A 24,103-nucleotide genomic window follows, 5' to 3' on the forward strand; every position below is an offset into this window, starting at 1 on the left:
TATATATATATATTCCTTAAAGTGGTACAACTGGGTTAAAGAGTATGTACATTTTTTTTTTAAAGATTTTATTTTTTTATTTGAGAGAGAGAGAGAGCACAAGAGGGGGGAGCGGGAGACAGAGAAGCAGACTCCCCGCTGAGCAGGGAGCCCGATGCGGGACTCGATCCCGGGACTCCAGGATCATGACCTGAGCCGAAGGCAGTTGCTTAACCAACTGAGCCACCCAGGCGCCCAGTATGTACATTTTTAAGGACTTTTATAATTGCCAGATTGCCTTTGAGAAATGTTGTGTTGATCTATACACACACTAACACTTACATAACAAAAATGATTGTCTTTGGCTTATGTGGGCAATCTGTCTCTCTTGCACCCTAGTCTTTCTGCTAGTCTAGTGAATTCTCATGTTCCTCATGTTCAGGAAGCCACAGAAATCTCAATATGAGATTTCTAATACAGCATCTGTCTGTCCATGAATTTTCTCATACGCATCTCTCTCAAAACCCCAACTAAAATAAACCTGATTGCAGACAATGGATGTTGTACAAATATTTACATAAATTTTATGTGCATTGTTGTGCTTCATTAACCTTTTGTTCAAAAGCCCTCATTAGTTTGCAGGATCACTCAGACCGAAAGCTTAAGGTCTTACAAGGACTTCAAAGTAGTTTTAAATTATCTGTTTCCTCACTACCTATCTGAGCTTATTTCCTGTTAATACTTCCCGCATTTATTCTGCTTCAGTAACACCAGCTGCCTAACTATTCCTGAAATACTCTAGGAATAAGCTTACCTCAGGACCTTTGCAGTTGTGGTTCCTTTCTCGTGGATTCTTTGTCCTTAGATGTCACGTGACATAGGTCCTCACTTGTTTCAGGTCTTTACTTAAATGTTGCCTTCTCAGGGAGGCCTTTCTGGCCACCCAGTCAAAAATTGCAATTTTTCCCCATCACATCTCATTCCCTGTCTATGCTTTTTAAAATTTTTCTTAGTGCTCATCACTCTTTAACATGCCATATGGTTTATTTATGTTTTTTATTGTTTGTCTCTCCAACTAGAATGTGAGCTCCTTGACCGTAGGAATTGTGGTCACTTTTGTTTACTATTCTATCCCCAGTTCTAATGAGAGCACCTATCCTGTAATAGCTGCTCAATAAATATTTGCTAATAAGAGATATGTCCCACCAGTACCTCCATTTGTGAATATGAGAGACTGGGCTCACTCATTGTTGCAAGGATTTTTCTTCCTCTGAGACACAGTCTGGGTGATTTCTCTTCAGCCCTATGTATTCTCCCTAAGAACCTCACAACTGGTACACTTGTCTATTTCATTCTTCTCCTTGTCTGTAAGAACTATGCAAACCAGTGCAAATGGTTTAAATTTTCTAGGTTAGTCGTTAGTAGTTTTCATTTGTAAAAAGAATATTCCCTTTTCTCCCTATCTCCCTATGTAGTTGGATTAAATGCAATAATATAAACAAAAAGCACTTAGCATAGTACACAGCATAATTCATATTTGAAAAAAATGTGTATTCATTTTCATTCCTTTTCTTCTTTTAGAGTTAGCAGTTTTAAGGAAAATTCCTTTAGGTAACAGTTCACTAATGCAATGAGGTAGAGAGGCAGTAAAGTGAAGTGTCTGCATTCGCCGTTAATGCAGTATGAATATAAATGTACCAAAATAACGCATTCTTCACAAGCTTCAGTTCCCTGCCATCTTCTTCCTGGGTGTCTCTTTCTAAGATCAGGTATCTTTGGAAAGATTTCTCCAAATGAAGCATCCAATTCTTTTCTTCAGAGAGAATGTTCTAGTTTGCAGCTATTTCCCGGTCACAGGGTGACATCCGGATTTCCCATCTCCCTAGATAACTGCTAGCCGGTTAATTACAGCTTGGACAGTGTGAAGCAGATGATTTTAGAATATATTTGCAGTGGGGCTTTGGGAATCCTTAGAAGTTTGGTTAAGGCCGGCAGTATGCCTGAGGGCTTGTCCCAGACAGAAACCTATTCTGCACATGGACCAGCCTGAGAGCCGGGGTGGTTGTGATCTGTGTGCGTGAACGTGTGAGCACACGGATGTGTGAGCACACGGGCGTGCGCTTGCCGTGCAGGTGGATCAGTACATTCTTTGGGTCTCAGGATGTTCAGAGATATAAAGAGAGAAAACCAAAGTTCTCATCCCACTTTTGTCCTAACTATGGCTCCCTGTGTGGAGCCGAGGAACTGTCATTTCGCCTGAATGTATCTTTTCCATGTCACTACCAACAGTTCTTCTTCCAAACCCCCAAATGAATATCCAGCTAAAGTCAGCGAGATACCCCCATGACTTACATTGTCTACTTGTCTACTACTGGATAATCCTTTTTATTGCCATTAAAATTCAGTCAAAGTAATCATGTAGAAGAACGTGCTGTTCATATGTCTTACAATCATTAATTATAACAAAACAGCTGAGGGTTCAAGATGGTAACTATGTAGTCACTATACAAAGATGCAGGCGGTACAAACTGACCACGTCACTAACTCATGCCTGTGTCTTCGTTTAAGACGAGGTTTTATTCTCGCTTCCTCTTCCCATATCTCCTTTCTGCCAATGTTAGAGGAAGAAGAACAGAGTGCCTGCATCTTTCCTAAGAATCCACAGGGACATGAGATGCAGCAGAGTGCAGTCAGAGCTTTGTTGTGGTGGTTTTGTGTTTGTTTCTCTTTCAGACAGCAGGTCCTGAAGCCATCTTCAGGAAGGTTCGTTTGTAGGTTCTAGAGCCATCTGTTGACACATTGCTGAGAGGCTTTGTGGTGTTAAGAAATGTAGAGAGTTTGAACTTGAAATGATTGGAGTGCCTCTGGTGATAAACTAAACCTGATGAGACACACTTTGAACACGGGAGATGTGCTTTAGCAGTTGCTTCCCCCGCCCAGGGCGTGAGGGGGAACAGAAGCGTCATAAGGGGGACATTTCCCTGTGTCCTGTGTCCTAGTAGCTTCTGTGACTGTAGTCACCTTGCTCTGTCAGCACACCTTCCTTTAAGCTCCTCACTCAAACTAGACAGGGGGTTGCTTCCCGGTACCACACTGCTCTTGTCTCTGTCAGTTTGGAGGACAGCTGAGTCATTACTGAGACATTTTTAAAAAGGCAAAGGGAAAAATGTTGCTAACCTTTCCAAATATGGGGGTTTCCTTCCCTGCTTTGCTTGTGCTGTAGGGAGAGAAGACAGGGGGATTGCGTGACTGATGGAATGCCATTTTGTATAATACCTGTCCATTTTTTGTCATGGTATGAACACATTTGAAACATTTGTCATGGTATGAAGCCATTTGAAAGTTCTTTGTTAAACATCCGAAATGTCTGCTCTGGTGACTTGCTGCTTCTCCTCAGCGGTGACCATATGGCTTAGCATCTTAAGCACTGGACTGTGACTTAGGAACTGTGTTTTAATGTTCCAGAGTCCATCCTCCGTTATGGATGCCAGGTGAGCCACCATCCATAAAACGTGAATCATAAACCGAACTACTCTGGAAAGTAAAGAACAGGAATAAATTCTTCCCACCATTCTAAAGTGATATAAATGTATGATAACTTATGATAGAAGCCATAGTGGAAAGAATACATTCTGAGTCCTTAGGAAGATAGATGTTTTTTTTAATATTTTGGATTACTTTGGATCCAGCGGTTTGGCAGTTAATCCCTTGGGTATATGTACTGTATGTTTGTGTGTATAATATTAAGCCACTAGTTCCAAAACTTTTCACAGTCAGTACCTCTTACCCTGCTCCTCCACACAGGCAAATCTCATATTTGAAAGATTCTGCTAACCCCAAACTTGTGTTCACCCATAATAACAAATGCATTTGTCCATAAAAATAATCACTTTCAGCACGTACAGCTATCATATAATAGCTGCTATTGTTCTGACTATTAACAATTTGAGACAGAGAAAATGGTTTTATCATGTTTGTTCATCCGTGCAGGTTAATTGTGGCAAAGTCTTTGGTCTTGATGAAATAATCAGCATAGCATAAATGTCCTTCTTTCCTTCCTTCCTTCTTCCCTTCCTGCCTGCCTGCTTGCCCTGTCTGCCTGCCTTCTAGGAGCCCAGGGACAACAGATTGAGAGCAATTTGATAGAGCATTGTTAAGTTCAGCTGTAAATGCAAGCTCTCTAGGCAGCTGTAGTTCTTTCAAAATTAGAGTTGATATTGTTCATATATTCCCCAAAATCTTTGGGTTGCTTATTCCAGAGATTAAGCCATAAATAACAGAAATATCTTGCACGTAGCTATTATTTACCATGATAAAAATCTTTAGGTGAATTAAGAGAGAGCATCTTTTCTAAAGATCTTTGAGTTTTTATCATGTGTTGTAAAATTCTCACAGCCACATAATTCTGTATTTTTCATGCCTGTTGATTCATAACCAAGAACATTAGAGACACCTCTCTTTTCTTTAGAAGAAGCGTTACTCTATACATTATTCTCAATTTGTGTCCTTAGATTTTAAGACTGTTGGATCTGGTATCGATTACTGGATCTTTTTTTCATTTTTAAAGAATACATTTCCACTCCTCATCTATTCCTCGTGCAGTTAAAGTCTATGACAAACTTGGGGGTAGGGGGCAGGGCATACATCGAAGAAACGTCATGATCTCGAGTTTAAGTATTAAATGATAAATAATATTTATTTCTCCAGAGACTGGATCCCCAATTACAGCATCATGCATTGGATTAGGTAATTCTAAAACACCTCCTCCAGGACAAGCAGGAAAAAGTGTTCCAGGATACAATGGTGAGAAATGACCCTGATTATTTGGAATATGTAAGGTTAATAAATTTGGTATTTTTCTATGTCTAATGCCAATCAAACTGCACAGTAGGTGCTTAAAAGTATTTGACTGAATGAATACTTCGTACTATAAATAAATGCCTTAATTTTGTTATTAGTCAATTGGATCAAAAATAAGATTGTCGACTTCCAAGGACATGTTCTAAATGGCTGTCATAACCAAGAAAGTAGTATTTATAGGGTACATTAAGGATATGGCTGTGAAATTAATATGTATGGAATCCTTGCTAGGTGCAGAGTACTTTGCATACATCATTTCATTTAATGATGAATTATATTTAATTCAGAGGTATCATTACCATTCTAAAGATGAGTTAACTGGTGCCCGGAGAGATTGAATCACTTTCTTGAGGTAATACAGCTGATTGGCGCCTATAGACAACATTTTATTTTGTTTGTTTCTTTGTGTGTTTTTGCTACAAAAGTTGCAGTGTTTCCCATTATATATATGCCACCGTTTAATTTAGGAGTGATGATAAGGCTTCTGAACCTTGTTGGCTAAAGATAAGTATAAAAAGTAAAGATTCAAAATAAATAAAAAGTAAAGATTCTAAATAGAAAAATCACTTCATCCATGCTGGTGGTATGTGACGATGGGATATAATATATTTTAAGTATTTGCTCTAGATTGCTGGTAGCGGCTATAATAGTTCAGTAATTTTCCATGGGCTCCACTTGCTAGTTGCATAACATACAAGTCACCTAACTTTTCAGAAATTCGATTTCCTTATTTCTAAATGGGAATAATAATTCCACATGCTTCATAGGGGGTCATGATGTAACACAATGAAGCATTAACAGAAGCGCTTGCCAGGAACCAGACTGAACTAAGTCTTAGCTAGTCGTGTGCTGCTATTTCAGGGAATATGAATAACAGAAGTTATTTTATATGCATAAGGTCACACAATTTAGCTTAATAGATTTATGAGGAAAACCCATCTTTGGGAGACAGAAAACGGTTCCTACATATAGTTTCTATTTGCATGTAAATTATAAAATATAGAGAATATATAAAATATATATCTTCTGCCTCTCTGACATAAAAATATTGTCTTTTCTTTCTAGGACAATGATTAGTTAAGGAAACATGGATCATTTGACTTAGCCTAGCAGATGTATTTGTAAAAAGAAACTTTAGATTTTTTTTTTTAGGGCAGAAATAGATATTCTGTGAAGTCAGTGACTTTTCCAAGCATGGGAAGGTGAACCCAGCTTTAGTGAAATCCTCACTTTGAACGGTTCTGTCATCCTTGCTCCTTTTATTGGAAAAATTGCTTTGTGTTGAGCCATTTTTAGGGGCTGATGTTTGTGGGAGATGTTAAATACATTTCCCTTTTGGTATTTTTATATTGAGCTATAAGAAAGAGTTAAGCTTTGATGCCTCATGAAATTTCAGTACAGAAATTTCTCGTTGTCTGAAAGCCCTTGGCTGACAGACAGTATAGGTTAAACGTTAGAACTAAAGTATCTATAACCAAGGAAGTAGTGACTTTATGACTCATGATTTTTATGTTTTGTGGTTAGTCAGAGATTCAGAAACATAATGTAGTATTCAGTAGTATAATAAAAAAGCGGTATCCACTTGGGAAAGGAAAGAAAACCATTTTTTTGTGTGTGAAAAATATTCAATGTGATGTAACAGTTTCACATTGATTGAGTACCTTACACAAGCTTGTCACTTTTTTCTTCAGGTAATTCTTATAACAACACTGAGAAAAGAATCACTCCCACTTTTTATGTAGAGAAATTGAGGGTGTAATACTTGTACAGGGGAGCAGAGTAAATTGGCCACTGTACTGAGATTTGGGGAAGCAAACATTAGTGAGGCATGACCTCCAATCTTAATGACCTTCTAGTCTTGTGAGAGGAATATTTATACCACTACTAATTGTCAGAATAGAACTTTAAAACAAAGTGCTCTGGGAACACAAAGAAAGGAACGATTAATTTTTTTCTGGGGACAGTGTCCTTCTTTTCTCATAGCCTCGCTCAGTAGAACAACCTGGATGGATGAAGCCACATAAAGGATCAATTAGAGCTTAAAACATCATGATATATCCTCATTTCCAGCTTGCACTAGGGGTTACTGAATGTGGATTCAAGCTTCGACCTCCTAAAATCTTTCAGGATTTTAACAGAAAGCACTGGGATAATATTTGGGAATTAAATGGATCTTGAAGGCTCAGAAGTAGATATTAAGCTTTAAATCAGAAGAAGGGGTTTCCCAGGCTTAAATACCTTATTTTTATTGCTTGAAATATTTTTTGGTGTATTTTAGAACTTGATTTGTTTCCTTTAATTTTTGAAAGCTGCATATATTTTTAATGTTTTTGGTAGAATAGAAGGCCGTGTTGAAGTGGCTATAAACATGGATTATGAAATTAACAGCATGTTTGAAATGCAATGTCTTTACTTAAGGGGGGTTCTGAGGGAAAATTCATGATCTTGTTAAGAATCAAAGCATGTGCTCTTTTAATTTTTTGTGAGACATGTTAGCATAGTTATATGTTCACGGTCTCATAGAAATTAAAAGATGCCTATGAAGCTACAATTTTGGGGGTTGGATATAGGAAACATGGAAAAGTTTAAGCTTTAAGGGTATGCATTTTTATTCAAATTTATATTATTTGTTTGTTTATATTTTACTTTGCAGTTATGATTTTGGATGACAACATGCAAAAACTGAAGGCTCGATGTTTAGGAAATATTGTGGTAAAGTAAGAAAGATTTGCAATGCTACTATTTAAGAGAGCAAGAATTGGTATATAATATTAAGAAAAAAATGGAGTGGTTGTGATGATAGTCCTAGGGAGGGGGTTACAAAATAAGCTCGTGCACTGTTTGAGGATACACAGTGCCAACTCTTGTCATTAAACATGGAGGCCCCATTAAGGAGGGCATGTGATCTGATGAGCACTGGATGTTATGCAACTAATGAATCATTGAACACTACATCAAAAACTAATGATGTACTATATGTTGGCTAATTGAATTTAAATTTTAAAAATAAATAAACATGGAAGCCCCCTAAAGTAGAACAAATGTAGATATGATTTTTTTTAAAAGATCAATCTTCCATTTTAAATAATTTTTTGATGATACAAGTAATGTGTAGGTGATCAATTTAACTTAAATGCCAGAAATATAAGGAAGTCTGTAAAGATTCTATACTCCCACCCTTTAGCAATACAACATTAATTTTATAGTATATAGGACTTTTTCCTTTTGGCAAGCATTTTAGATTTTTGAAACAATTCAGCTTATTCTGTATTGCTGTTTTTCCTTAAACTTGTCTCACGAGCATTGTTCACTTTAACTCTGCCTCTAAAAATGTTTATCCCATGCTAGAACTCTTAGTCTTTTTCGAATATTTATGATTATAAATAATGCTGTATTGAACATCTTTCTTTGTGTTGTCTTCTTTTCTGATAATCACTATAGTATTGCATAATTTCTGAAAGTGTAATTACTAGGTCAAATAGTAGCATAATATAAAATCCCTGACTCAGCAAGTACAATTCCTTGCTAACATTTTTCAACCTTGTTCATTTGTAAGCAAAAGTGTCAAAATTTGAAGGGAAATATTAAAATTTGCTTTGATTAAATCCATACTTTAAAATTGTTATGCTAGTGGAAGCTTAAATGGAAGTTGATTAAGTTGGGGGGAAAACAGGATGTGACATTTTAATAATTGATACAGGTTACTTTAGTGCCTCTGATTAGCATGACATTGATATGATATGGTTTAGTAGTAGAATTTGGCAGAAGGAGCTGCTATAAATAAAGAACATTGTATGTCAGGCCTGAAAAAAGCTTTATTTTCCCATTTATTTAAAAAAATTCTTGGAAAAAAATTTTAAAAATAAAAGAATTCTTGGGGCTCCTGGGTGGCTCAGTCGGTTGAGCATCTGACTCTTGGTCTCAGCTCAGGTCTTGATCTCAGGCTTGTGAGTTCAAGCCCCTCATTGGGCTCCAAGCTGGGTGTGGAGCTTCCTTAAAAAATAAAATAAAATGAAATAATAAAAGAAAAGAATTCTTATGACTTGGCATCCTGTCTCAGGTCAGAGACCTAACCTGAGGTACGAAATTGCCTCAGGTTGGTCTCTGAACTGCAGGATACCAGGCACATACCCTCACCAGTCCCTAAACCTAACCCGAACCCAAATCTGAACCCTAGATCTGAGGGAAAAAAAAAAGGAAAATGTGGTATATTTATACAATGGACTATACTCAGCAATAAAAAAGTACGAGATCTTGGCACTTACAACAACAGGGATGGAGCTAGAAAAAATTATCTCAGGTTAATAAAACATTTAAAATTCTGTGAAAATTAAATGAAAAACAGTAACTTAAAAAAGAATGTATTTCTTCAGGTCAAAATACTTTAACCTTACAAAAAGCTAACAGAGCAGATACACTTTATGATACAATTCTCAGATTCTCATGCTATCCCTAAACATATAAGCACTATATTGCTTTTTTCAAGTTTAAATTTTAAGACATCTTGTTGGCAAGATGCAAAAATTAAATACTGAATATACCATTTATATTCATATTATTCTGAGCCAGAATGCATGTTAACATAGTGCTGGTTGAAATCTGACCTCTTGGGGGAAAATGGTAGGGATGGGGGGATGGCGTTCTAAGAAATTAGTAATCTGAACAAGATTGTTAGTGGTTGTTTAGCTTACTTAGGGAAGCACATGGTTTTTGAGAGCCTTTAAAAGCACTCTAGCAGCATACATTTTTTATATAACCTCCTAACTATAAGTGAGTCTATCTATTTCATAAAGCAACTCATGTACGATCCTAGGGGTAGTGTTTGATCTAGCAGTTTTATACCCTTCATGTGTTCTGTCATTCTAATTATTGGTGGCTTTGCCTTACTTCCATTAAAAAATAATAAAATATAGCAACAGCCCACATAAACTATATTTTTTCTTGAAGCCATTGATGTGACTTCTAGTACTTAAGAGTAACATGACTATTGCCTTAAAGCATTTTATTTAAATTGTCACCAATTCAGAATTATTTTCTTCCCTCTGCATTCCTGAACAGGGAATTTTATTGTACTGATCTGGGATTCTGAAATTTCTATGTGAATTATTTGAAGATATAACATGTTATGACATGCAGTGGAGTCTGATTCTTTCCTTGAGTTAATAGTGAAACTAGATGTTTGAAAATGTTATATATATTATTATATTCAAAAGGTAAAGTAGAAAAAACAGGAAAAAAATGTTCCCACTAAGATCTCTTCTTTAAAAAAAAATAGTTCTTGAAACCTTATTTTAGGATCTCGTTTTTATCTGGGAGAGCAAGGATTTCCTTTTGAAACCCACTTCTCCAGTGGCCTTTCCACCCTAACCCATCAACCTCAAAATTATTTGTACATCTCAGTGGCAGTATGCGAAGGATGTTTTCATGTTTAACATCTATCGATAAGACCCATAGCTGTTCTTTGTACCTTGAGGGGATACATCATTCATCCAGAATGTGAAATGGTCAATGAATGCTTTTTAAGAGCTCATAATAAATATATGTTTAATTGAATTAAGGGGAAGAAAAAAGCACAGCTTTTTGAGATAAGATTATTCTGGTTTAAAAAAAAATAGTATGTAATTTGAGAGATAATAATTTTTTCCCCGCAGACCACATTCTAAAAAAGGTCTGTGATCTGAAAGCAGGCTTCTTTCTAGAGATTGGCCACATGGGTCCCCCCAAAAAACCTCGGTGGACTGTAAAAGGGATTATATCAGATATACAAAATATCTGAGACTCTAAATTTTAAGAAATTTGAAAAATTCTTAAAATTCAAATTTGAAAAAACTTACAACAAAAGTTAATACATATTTAATTAAATATCTTTGAAATTTAACATCGTAACAACTTCATGGTCAATTTAGTCTTTTTTTTTTAAGATTTTATTATTTATTTGACAGAGAGAGACACAGCGAGAGAGGGAACACAAGCAGGGGGAGTGGGAGAGGGAGAAGCAGGCTTCCTGCTGAGCAGGGAGCCTGATGTGGGGCTCGATCCCAGGACCCCGGGACCATGACCTGAGCCGAAGGCAGACGCTTAACGACTGAGCCACCCAGGCGCCCCATCAATTTAGTCTTCATAAATTTTTCAGTTCATTTGCAAACAACGTTTAGGTCTTATTTTCTCATTCTGCACAGTTTCTGAATATATACAGTGACTGCTGAGAAATAAGAGCCAATCGTAAACTAAATGTGTGGCTTCTTGCCAAATAATTTTAAAAGCAAAATTATAACTTTTCTTCCAGAAAAATTCTAGTTTCTATGGTGTATTGTTATGTTTTATTATTTGTGCACATATATGGGATAAGGCCACTGGTAATAAGAATAATTAGGGCCCATGGAGGACTTGAAACTGAGATGGCATCAAAAGCCACCCCTGAGAGTGACCCCTGGCCAGAGATAGATGTCCACTCTCAATTATTCATACCCATGCTTTTCTTTATTATCTTGTATGGTAACTAAGTAGGAGCAGTTTGAAAGAGCAGTATTCCCTAATGTTATTTATGTTCACTAATCGTACTTGGAGTATAATTACAAGAATATGGGGAAAGTCTGCATGGGATATTTGAAATGTATGGGGCTTAAACTATATTAAAGTAAGTCAATAAAAAAATGACTCATTGTTTTAATCCCAAATTTGTTTGCTTTTGTAAGTACTGCTATAGCTGCTTCTTTCACTATAAAATCTGTTATGAATAGGATAAATAATAACATTGGAAACCATCTTTCTCTGACAGTTTCTTTAAAATCTGAAGCTATAATCATATTTCCACCGTTTTCGAGATATTAAATGTAATGATTCATTTTATCATATTAAGACGATTCACCTAAAATGAGAAATAGTGGTATGTGGAAATGTTGAACAGAAGACTCTAGCTCTGCTTCATTTTTTCCACTTCTTTGTTAATGCTTTTTAGAAATCACTGTTTTGCTCTCCTGGGGAGAGCTTTTGTAGATTCTCTGCATTCATAGGATTTGCCTTTCTAGTAGAAGAGAAACTACGCATCTTTGTGGATGTTAGCAAAATCCTTTGATTTTGAAACCTACTCCAGGCAGTTAATTTAGTGGGAAAGTTATAGTGTCTGAATTGCTATGAATACAGAATGTTCATGAATTGTGGGAGGTGTCCTGCAATTGCATCCAGAGCTCTAAAGTGCAGAAGTAAAACAGCCAGTAATTTCCAAGCAACACAGAGCAGGGCATGAAAGAACATTTTAACTGCAATTGCCTTCCTCAGTACCACACTGCTCACTGTTATTAAAGCCATAGGTCTCTGGCTACTGTAACAAGTAGGCAATAGTTGATCAAAACCAACTTGTACTGACTAATAAATCTTTCCACTGTATTCAGTTTTTTAAAAAAAGAAAAAAAATAAGTCCTCTTTTATGGGCCTGCATTTTTCTCGGACCAGATCCAGTTGTTGTTACTGGAAGTGGGGCTTGTCTGACTCTTGCTGCGTGCCGGAGGGTGGAGGTGGAGGGGTGGGGGGGTGGAGGTGGAGGGGTGGGGGGGTTGGGGTGCCCTGCAGGCAGTGGCAGGGTAGGAGGGAGCTATAGGGCAGGGTCCTGGTGGCTTCTACTCTGATGCCTGCCAATTTCTCAGCCTCCAGATATTGAACTCCTGTCCCCTAAAGGTGTTTGTTCACATCTTTATAGCTTCGCAGGAGTGATTTAGTCACTTTGCTGCTGTTTTGGGAAAGGGTCAGGACAGCTTTCTTTTCTTCAGTGTATCCTTTGAGTAAAACTAAGGATGACACATAATTGTAATCATGTTCCTTTCTAACTATCATACGCAGATTTTAGTATGATCTTTTATTAGCCTTACGACATCACTGGAAGGTAGACAGTGGGACAGATATTTTAGGCATGGGTATCTAAACATCTTTCTTAGTGACACAGCTAGAGCTCACATTTATAACCTAGTCTTTTGTCTGTCCAGAGAGAAAGAAATTATGACCTAATCAGTCTCTTTGTGGGGAGACAAAAAGTAGCCTCATATGAAAAATCTCAAGTAAAGCCTACAGACTCCATAGGAAATGCTGGGAGGGCAAAGTTGGGATCTAATCCCACAGTTCTCTAGGGAACAGGAGTTATATCTTCAATTTACTTCTGTTACCATAGGGATTCCTAACGGAACAGTAAATACAGACCATCCTGTATCTGGGAATGGAGACATAGAAGAATTTCACATTCCAGAGTGATCCGGAATGTCCTCTTCTACAGTGATGAGCATTCCCTTCTTTTCTTATCTGTTTAAGGATTTCTCAGCACTCCCATGCTTCCCCATCAGCGCGGTCGCGTGCGTGCACGCGCGCACACACACACACACACACACACACACACACACGGGATCACTTCTGTTATTTCTCTTTCCCCTTAAGATTGGTCTCTGAGGAAAGACATTCTCCGAGGGTAACTCTTGATTCACAGTTGGACAGGTTGCAACAAAACTTCCCTTTCACTCTGCTTGAAAGAGTTGGGGAAGGTATCACAGAATGGTAACATTTTATCTTGGATTTGAAGGAGGAGTACAGACGCTAACCAGCCTATGTCTCAGTATTTTCAAGTCTTCCCCTCCTTCTGCCAGTCTAATGTATGTTCATGTTATTATAACTACAGAAAACAGTTTTCTTTTTCTGTAACATCTCTGTGAGGTAGACGGTAGGGTAGATATTATCCCCAGGGCATCCATTTTACCAGAAGGAATAGGATAATTATTAGGATATTCAACAAGAAAAATGTTAATTTGGAATTCTGTTAAAAAAAAAAAATCTGCTCCAGCTCATATACACCTAACTCCTCTTTGGAGCTTATTGCTGCTCCTGTTTTATTTCATACTCCCAATTCTGGAAGCCTCTCTTCCTGCTTTTCTTTAGGACCATTATATGGCATCTTTCAAGGTTCCTTTTTTAGACTCTCTTTCCAATATTGAAATTGCAACATCTGAATTTTTAAAATGTATCAGACTTTATTAGTGAAGAACAGATAGCATTCCCTCATGTTATCCTACTAAGTACTAATTGCAATCTCCTATCTTGCTCTCCAGCCCGTTCCTCAATTAGATTTGGGGATATTGAAGTAGTTTTCTGGGACATCTCAAAAATGATCAGGAGGCACAGATGCCATTTCCAGCAGATCCACCCCTTGGCTTTTAGGTGTGGGCTTAGTTTCAGGGATAAAACTTTCCCTTCCAAGAGCTCCTGCCGGTACAGAGTCTAAGGACCTGCTATAAAACTTGCCTGACACACATCTTTATGTTATTTCATTAACTTAATGGAATAGACATCATTCATGACAGTCTTTTTCCTTATCTATATTATAAAAATACTAAGTTTCTTATAGTACCATTATGCCAGGATCTTCATGTGTCTGAGACCGGAATTTAAATCTTTATATCATTAATGTCTAACACAGTGACTGAGGAATACCAAGCATCCAACAAATATTGATTGAATGAAGAAAATAAATACATGAGTTAATGCACACATGCATGCATGCATACATGAATGAATGAATAAAACATAATTCCTCTGGTATTTTCTTCTCTAATTTCATATCTTCATTGCCCCCTCCCTGGCTACTTCTATTCACATCGTCCCCATCTTAAATCAGCCTGCTTCTCTGCCTTAAATCAATGACATATCTTTCCTTCCAGTCATCCACAAACTTTTAAAAAGTGTAGTCTAACTTCCTGCCTCCACTTACTTAGTTCCTGTTTAGTTTTTAATCACTCCTGTTACTGTCTGCTCCACACCACTGAAATGGCAATCCTGAGAATACTCAAAGTATCTTAATCACTAAGTTCCCTGACCTCTATTGAGTCACTTTCTAACAAAATCTGTGCTTTTATGACCTTGTTGAACACTCAGTCATTATTAAAATTCTACTGGAAGGGGCGCCTGGGTGGCTCAGATGGTTAAGCGTCTGCCTTCGGCTCAGGTCATGATCTCAGAGTCCTGGGATCGAGCCCCGCATCGGGCTCCCTGCTCAGCGGGAGGCCTGCTTCTCTCTCTCCCTCTACTACTCCTCCCTGCTTGTACTCTCTCACTCTCTCTGTCAAATAAATAAATAAAATCTTTAAAAAAAAAAAAAATTCTACTGGAGTGGCTCCTAAGATACTATTTTTTCCTAGTTCTCAAACATCTGATTTTCTTTTGTTTTTGTTCACTGATCTTATTTCTTTGGTCCTTAAAGAAAAATAGCATTTGGCCTTGAATTTTTCCTTCCATTTCATGCACTGTCCCTGGATCATATCCTTGGCATGTTATTCTTAATTCTCAGAGTCTATAGGTCTATACAAATTTGTGCAGACCCTTCTCATAGGAGTGAGAAATTGTATAAAAATTCCTACTGTCCCTGTTCTTCAAAAAATTTAAGCAGGTGTTTAAAATATTGTGCAACAGCTGAAAAAGCCCATGTCCTTAAAGTTCGTTAATTTTTCCCCCCTGGAGGATGGCTACCTATACTTTAATTCTCTAAGCTTTAATTAATTATAAGAATATAATCTATCTGTTACTGATTGTTGGTACCATAGTTCTCTCAGGAAGTAAGAGAAAACCCAAATTATCAGGGCATCTTCTTTTTAAGGACAGAGGTTGCAGATGTAACCAACTTCTGGGAAGTATAAAATGTTCCTTTTCTCTCTAGTAACACCCTTACCAGAAAATGCTGCACTCTCCATCCCATGTACACACACTGACTGAATCAGGTACATACTAGGCCACCGGGAAACTCAGATTGCATGCAGTACCCAAATTACTAATTCATTTGGATTATTAGTGCAAATACTTAGGTGTCTCTACTGCTGGGGGGATCAAAATTTGTATAAAATGAAAGAGAAGCTTATTGAACAGTAGGTCCTTCTATATGCATGGTTTTTAATATGGGCAATGTAAGTGTTTCAGGATTTGGATGGGCATTTCTGTATACTAGCAATCAAATGGAGCTAAGAAAAAGTTGCTTTCATTAGACGTGGCGTCCACGTTCTAATTTGCCTCAGACCCCAGCACTCTCTGATGTCCCCAAAGTTGCCTGAGTGTCAGTTGCCATTTATTATTGTAGTTACTTTTTGTTTTTCTTAGAGTATAGTTTAAAAATATCACCATGAAAAACAGAAAGGATTATATATCAGGATATATTTTGGGGGGGAAAGCAACTGAAAATTACTTATTTAATATGTGAACAGAATCCATCTCCACTGAGATTATGGTCGAGGTCTTTTATTTTACATATAGTTGGCTACACTCATGAATGTTATCACTACTGGCCCGGATTGGCTTTTGATTTCCCATCTACCATCCCTTCTTGGTGTCTTCCTCACCTCTTTATCCTCAGCATCCTGAAAAGGATGCTGAACTGAATGTGTTTTGGTGGCTGCCATATTCCTATTTTATTTCCATGTTTAATTACCAATGATTTACACTTGTTTGTAAAATATTAACAATAAAAACAAACTGATAAAGTGAAATTATATACATAGTGACTGAGGATTGACCTGGCAAAGTCAGTTACAAGGACCCAAAGGGATCATCTGCCTCAGCCTACTGACTTCGCGCAGGTTTAGTGATGAACAGCAATAGTAACAACAGCAGAATCTCTGTTGTTCTCTTTACAAATTGCTTTCATATGCATCTTATGCAATTACATGAGGTCCAGAAATGCAGATGTTGCATTTTTTCCTCCATCATAAAATAGTACAAAATGAAGACCTCGCAAGGAGAGGACCTTCCGGGAGGCTGGGGATGGTGGAGCTGGGCTGCGGATCCCACCTGTAATAGCACTTTCTGCCTGACAGAACGTGAGACTACAGTTCAGAGCCTCGGAGGCCTGATGTCGGGGTGGAAGATGCGGGACGTTGCCTCATGTGGGCAGTAGCCATGTCTACTTCGTCTTCAGTTTTCTCAGAATCAGTACTGTGAAGTCACTGCTTCACTTCGTATTTTTTATTACGTGAGCCTGGAGAGGGAAGGTTTTTGAAAATCCATAAGTTTTACAGTATCTGAATTTCCAAACTGTAAAACATCTGAAAATGTTCTTGTGTCCAGAAAACAATTGTTCATCTACCTGTATCAAGGTAGACAGATAAAGATGAAGCCCTTGCCATGTGTGTAACACCTGTTCGATACCATGGAGGAAAGCAAGAAACGTAAGAGCAAATTAGTTGGAAAGAAGGGTATATCCTATCTTATATTTTATATTCTCAAGTATCTCCATGTGTTCATCAGATGAGAAATCACATAGATTGGGATGGTCATGAGAAGGAAGAATACAAGAGGGCGTAGTGAGAGGGAGTTCCCTGATGCAGATTGATTGTGAAGATAAGATTGTTCCTGGAATGTTGACTTGGAGCATTTCATCACACAGAGATGGGCAGAGGTGGCAGTTGGGACCTTGGAACTTCAAAAAAAAAAAAAATTATTTGCCTATGGTAGAAGGATATTTGTCCTAAAAAGTAATTCAGTGATGCATTTGTGGTTCCTTTTTGCAGATGTTATGCTTCTTATTGAAACAGTGATTGCTGCTAATATCTATTTGAATGCCAGCTATATACGCCTTTTGTGCCCTTTCTAGAAACTACAGTCATCCCTCGATGATGCTGCTGTGTCATGGTCAGCTACTTCAGCCTCAATTAGACATGATCTGTCCAGTAGATTTAGGGGTTATATTTCAATGTGGGATTTGACTTGCAATTATCCATCACACTAGAAAATTATTCTAATCAATCTATCTTTATTACCACTTTGATCGTAATTCTAACTGCTCTGTTTTTATATAAGGTTGCCATTACCACCTGGGGCTTTTTCAGGACTCTGGAAGAATCAGGAAGCATTCAAACATTTATACTTTGAAAAATTTCCTGTAAGAACTTTATTATACTTTCTTTAAACCTTCCAAAGTACTTCTTTATAGTTCTTGCCTATTAAATTGAGCACTCAGTCCTGGAATCATAGATAACAATACAACTTTTAAAGTTTATCTGGACTAAGTTCTAGATCTCAGAAATAAGAATGCCCACACCACAATGATCGAAATAAGTCATTTTTATATTTATTTTTCAGTCTCTGGACATAGACATTTCTGTTTCTCTTAGCGCATTTTCCTGAATTTTAGCAGCCCTCAATATCAGGAAAGTTTTTATTAAATTAAACACTTTTGGGGGGGCTATCTCTGTTCTTTCCTGCATGGATCCCTCTGCAGACTGAGAGCACCTGATCAGAATTGTACCCTGTCACTGGGACCCCTTAATCTCTTCTACAGCTGGCCATGTGAGCAAAGTTCATTTGGATTGCCCACAGTTGTATTTTTCCATTCCCTTACCTATTTTTGACATTTGTTCCTGAATGTTCTCTTGGCTTTTTATTTTAAATTCCCATTTTAAAATACAGATACATGCTAGACATGATGTCCCTGTAGCACAAGCTGCAGTCACCGGGATGACAAAAACTGTTTTTGTCTTGTCATTTACCTGTTTCTCCACATCACCGAGATGTGTTTTGTGTTCATCACAGCACTTTACTGATAATACACATCAGGTCCCACCATCATATTGCTGCTGTCCTTTGACTTCTATTTCTTTCCGGGAGATTCTTGGTTCTCATCATGCAGTAGGTGAAAAAAAAAAAAAAAAAAAAAGATCAGAATTTCATTTAAAAACAAAAACAAGTTTCAGTGTTTAACATTTTATCTTTATTATTTGTGAGTGAAGGACAGGTAATCTAATCAAGCAGACAAATGACAAGATTTAAAATAGCTTCCTTTAGAAAGAGATCTTGGAGTTAAATGACCTCAGTAGCTGAGATGAAACAGGCCCCCGATGGATGGAGTGTGGCCAGGAAGATTTGTCAGTAGAGTTGACTCCGGGTCAGCCCAATCTATCCGCCCCATGGGCCACCGTTAAATCATCAGAGTACTGATATGATTAATTACACCTGACAATGGCAAATAAGGTGTGCCTGTGGTTTTAACATGATCACCTTTAACACTGAAAGCTCCTTCAGAGTCTCAGTTTATGGTGAAACTATGTGGAGTGACTCTCTATATATATTCTTGCCTTGTTACCCTGACTTCAAACTTCTCATCCAAGGGCTTAATCACAGCACAGAAGGGTTGAGTAACTTGCCCGTAGTTTAGAAATGATGGAGCTGAAAATGGAACTCATAACGGCCGGTTCCACGGTCCATGCTCTTTAACTGTACTCTAGGTTTTCTCTCCAGTAGAAATTGCAGTAAGAGCTGCCAATTACTGAGGGCTTATGATGGGCCAGGGTCTGCCCTCTTTAGATACACTATCTCGTTTATGCTTCACAGAAGCCTTATAGGGTATAGTCCACTACCCTGTTTAACAGATGAGCACACTGAGTCTCAGAAAGAATAAGAAGCACAAATAGTGACTCATCTGGATTGTTCCTAGAGCCCATGCTTATTAACATAAGTATCAAGATAACTGAAAAGCATTAGAAGTAGTATTCCTTTCTACTTATTCTTCTTGATTCTTCATTTCTATTGTGATTTCTGGACCAGTGAAGATGTGCTGCTACTTTGAGTTGATTAAAAATTAAATTTCACCCCTATTATTATATTTCATGGAAGCTAGAGTCTAATCCAGATTCATGTTAATAAACTAGCGCTCTATTTTGTAATTATTTATAGAGAGCTTTAAAGCTTTTAAAAATTAATATAATTAAAGGAGAAATCTATCGAAGAATTACTTTGCAATACCAAAGTATATTGGAAATATTGAACTATTACTTCTCCATTAAAAAAAAATTGAGTTCATAAACTTCACAACTCTCAAACATTTAACTTGAATATATATAAGAATGCTTAAATTTAGTCCTGGCTATCAGTGGAGCAAAGAGATTCCAGTAAGTTATCAAAATCAAAAGGAGTTTAATTCCATAGCCTAGTAATGAAAAAAGTCAAATGTATGCAGTAAATCCATTTCTATCAGATTTTATATTATACCAAACTTAAATGATTGCATTACCTAGCAATACATGCTCATTAGACATTATCGGTTCTTATTTTCAGGGATATTATGACACCATGGATGCTGGTTACATGGATGAAGAAGGCTATTTATATGTTATGTCTCGAGTTGATGACGTGATAAATGTTGCAGGTCACAGGATTTCTGCAGGTGCTATCGAAGAGGTATTGATGAATATGCATTTTCTGTTCCCGGTAGTATTTAGAGACAGAGCTGAACTGAAGTCAATAACTGAGGTTGAGTCATGTACCTGGAAAATTACCATACCCTTCATTTGATGTAGAGGCTAGGTTACTCTCGTATCTCTCTCACCTCACTTCCTCTTGTGGAAATCCTCCTATTCTCCTCACTCCCTGATCTCTGTCTGGGTGGTAGGGAGGAATTTTAAGAAGCTACACATATGTGTTATTTATAGGAGAGCTTATATACTTTTGTTTCTTGATCCTTGCTACTTGGTTGCCTCTAGCTTCTTGATTTTCTCTTGCTTAATAACCTGGTTTGCATATCGTCTTTAACTGGTGTGAGATTTAAACATTTTATTGTACTCTTAAATCCTGAGAATTTTCTTCCAATGTAAATACATTGTCACAAAGTCCCCAGAAGAGGTTTCTCTGATAATGTTTTTAATTTGTATACTTTCATAGAGTAAAATTCATTTTATTGTTGTACAGAACTATGAGTTTATATACTTGTATAGATTCTTGGTACCATCACCACAGACAGGATACAGAAAAATGTCAACACTGCCAAAGATTTCTCCCATAACATTGACCTTTGTATTCTGACCCTCCCCATCCCTGGTGACTACTGATTTTTTCTGTTTCTGTTTTTGCTTTTCTAGAATGTCATATAAATGGACTCATATAGTTATGTAACATTTTGAGACTGGGTTATTTCATTTAGGAAAATACATTTGAGATCCATCCAAGTTTTTGTGTGTATCATAATTTGTCCGTTTATATTGCTATGTAGTATTCCACTTGTGGATGTACTAACCAGTTTCTGCATCCATTCATTCACTGAAGGATATTTGGATTGTTTCTAGTTTGAAACAATTTTAAATAATTCTGTTATATACATTCATGTACAGGTTTTGGGGCAAAATTTGTTTTTATTTTTCCAGGATAAACACCTATAGTGAGTGGGCTGGGTTATGTGGTAAGTGTATGTTTAAGTTTATAAGAAACTGTCAAACTGTTTTCTCAGTGGCTGCACAATTTTACATTCTCACCAGCAGTGTTTGAGGGTTTCTGTTTCTTCCCATCTTCATCAACACTTGGTGTTATCATTATTCTTTATTTAAATCATTCTATTAGATGTGTAATGGTATCGCATTACTTTTAATTTACTTTTCCATAATTACTTAATGATGTTGGGCATCTTTTGACATGCTTATGTCTCATCCACGTATCTTCTTTTGTAAAATACCTGTTGAAATATTCTGCCCATTCTTTGAAAATTGGGTTGTTTTCTTATTCTTCAGTTTTGAGAGTCCTTTATCTGATACATGATTTGCAAATATTGTCTTCCAGTTTGTGACTAGTCTTTTTACTCTCTTAAAAGTGTCCTTGGGCGCCTGGGTGGCTCAGTTGGTTAAGTGACTGCCTTCGGCTCAGGTCATGATCCTGGAATCCCGGGATCGAGTCCCACATCGGGCTCCCTGCTCAGCGGGGAGTCTGCTTCTCTCTCTGACCCTCCCCCTTCTCATGTGCTCTCTCTCTCTCTCATTCTCTCTCTTTCAAATAAATAAATAAAATCTTTAAAAAAAAAAAAAAAAGTGTCCTTAACAGAGCAGAAGTATTTTTCATAATGATGAATTCAAATTCACTAATTTTTTTCTTTGACAGATCAAAATTTGGGCGTTATATCTTAGAACTCTTTCCTAACCCAAGGTCATAAATATTTCTCCTTTGTTTTGACCTAAGAATTTTATAGTTTCATGCTTTACATTTGCTTTATTGTTTTACATTTTATATCAGTTTATATTTATATTTTGAGTTCTCATGTGTGTGTATGGTGCAAGATGTAGGTTGAGGATTATTATTATTTTTTAATATGGATGTCGATGGTTCCAAGAATCAATTATTGCAAAGACTGCATTTCTCCTTTGCATTTCCTTTGCACCTTTGTCCAAATCAGCTGACAGTATCTGAGTGGATCTATTTCTAGAGTATCTCTTCTGTTTCATTATTCTACATGTTTATCTTTTTACCAATACTATTCTGTCTTGATACTATAGCTTCATGGAATGCCTTGAAGTTGAATAGTATCCACATTTGCTCTTCTTTTTCAGAATTGTTTTGGATGTTCTAGTTTCTTTACTTTTCCATATATATTTCAAATGAACCTTTTGTAGTTACAATGGATTTTTATTGGGACTGATTAAATCTATAGATTCTTTTGGGAAAAATTGATATCTGATCCATACTGAATCTTCTAATCCAAGAATTTTATATGTGCCTCCATTTCTTTAGGTCTTTTTTGATATGTTTCATCAACATTTTACACTTTTTAGTATACAGATTTATACTTAAGTATTTAATTTTTAAGCTATTGTAAATACAATCTTAAGTTTTAGTTTCTAAATTTTCATTGCTATTGGATGGAAATACTATTGACTTCCTTGAACTGGTAATGCATTTTTTTATAGATTCTTGAGATTTCCTATATAGAAAATCATGTTGTCTGTGAATAGAGATAGTTTTATTGCTTTCTTTTCAGTCTAAATGCCTTTTATTCCTTTTTCTTGCCTTCTTGAACTGGCTAAAACTTGCAGTATGATATGGAATAACAGTGGTGAGAACCGACACCCTTGTCTTGTTTCTGATCTTAGCGTAAAAACATTCAATACCTTACCATTAAGAATGTTGTTTCCTGTAGGTGTTTCTGTAGATAAACTTTATCAAGTTAAGATGTTCAATCTGTTCCTAATTTGATGAGATATTTTAAAAAATCTTGAATGAATGCTGAATTTTGCCAAATGCTTTTTATGCTTTTATTGATATGATCATGTGTTTTTTTAAGCCTTTTAATACATGAATTGCATTAATTAATTTTCAAATGTTCAGCCTTGCATCACTGGGATAAACCTTACTTGGTTGCAATGTATTGATTTTTTTTTTAAAGATTGTATTTATTTATTTGACAGAGACACACAGCGAGAGAGGGAACACAAGCAGCGGGAGTGAGAGAGGGAGAAGCAGGCTTCCCTCAGGGCAAGGAGCCCAGGCTCGATCCCAGGACCCTGGGATCATGACCTGAGCTGAAGGCAGACGCTTAACAACTGAGCCACCCAGGCGCCCCTGGGTGATTTTTTTTAAACATCTATAGTAATTTTCTTTGTTCTGAAGTTGGTTATGTGTGGTAATCACATAGCCATTCCATTTTTTTTTTTGAATAGCATTTGAACCATTTATTTTTTGCCATCCTTTCATTTGGATCATTATGGATCCATACAGATCCATCATCTGGATTATTATGCTTCCTATGGACTTCTTGTAGATAGCATACAGTTGGGTCTTATTTTTATTTTTATCCAATCTGACAATCTTTATCTTTTAACTGCTGTTTTTAGATCATTTACGTTTAAACAAATTATTCATATATTTATGCCTATCAGTTTATTAGTTTTCTTTTTGCCTGTTCTTCATTCCTCTCCTATACTCCATCTCTTATCTTTTAAGTCATTTCATTCTTTTTTTGTAGCTTCTGTTTCTTTACTGAAAACTTCTGTGTTTCCTTTTATTCCAAGAATGTTTGCCCATTCTTCTTGCGCCATGGCTATTGTTGAGTTTTTAAGACTCATCTTTTGTTAATTTTATACTGAATGTGCAAATGAGGTGTTATGGGTCAAAGAGAGATTTCTTGATAATTAGTGTGTCATTACCCTCTTAGGTTCTAGCCTTCGGTCGCACATAAGTGCCAGACACTTCATAGATGAGAGATGAGGAAGATAATTTTTGTCAGCTTATGAAGAGCAAGGAGACATTCATCTTCCACCCCTCATCAGAAGGTCTCCTTCCAAACATAAGGGCCTTATTCCAAATTCCAACTCTTTGATATGTAAATAAAATCTCTCCAGGAGCCAGATAGCTCTGTGTGTCTCAACTCTTAAAACTTAGAAATGTTTCCAAGTTCTGAGGCTTCATCTTTTTTTTGACATGTAAATACCTAGGAAGCTACTGAGCTAGTCTCCCCAGCACACTGTGAGTTTAACCTAGGGATCTAGTCTAGTCC

General features: G+C 36.9%; 1 protein-coding gene across 5 annotated transcripts in view; it reads left to right on the forward strand.

The window, feature by feature from the left end:
• ACSS3 (acyl-CoA synthetase short chain family member 3) overlaps positions 1 to 24,103 on the forward strand; it is a 146,890-nt gene that overhangs the window by 110,336 nt on the left and 12,451 nt on the right. For 3 of the 5 annotated variants that reach the window (XR_013449288.1, XM_078076367.1, XM_036099050.2), the window contains 4 exons: positions 4,687 to 4,782; positions 7,493 to 7,556; positions 17,656 to 17,737; positions 19,909 to 20,031. Coding sequence is in view for 4 of the 5 variants with exons in the window: in XM_078076367.1 (XP_077932493.1) it covers positions 4,687 to 4,782; positions 7,493 to 7,556; positions 17,656 to 17,737; positions 19,909 to 20,031 (365 nt within the window). In the remaining variant the exon portion in view is untranslated. The remainder of the gene's footprint in view (positions 1 to 4,686; positions 4,783 to 7,492; positions 7,557 to 17,655; positions 17,738 to 19,908; positions 20,032 to 24,103) is intronic. The other 2 variants (XM_078076366.1, XM_078076368.1) reach the window with 2 other exon arrangements.

The sequence above is a fragment of the Halichoerus grypus genome, chromosome 6, assembly GCF_964656455.1.
Source record: "Halichoerus grypus chromosome 6, mHalGry1.hap1.1, whole genome shotgun sequence".
Lineage (NCBI taxonomy): Eukaryota > Metazoa > Chordata > Mammalia > Carnivora > Phocidae > Halichoerus > Halichoerus grypus.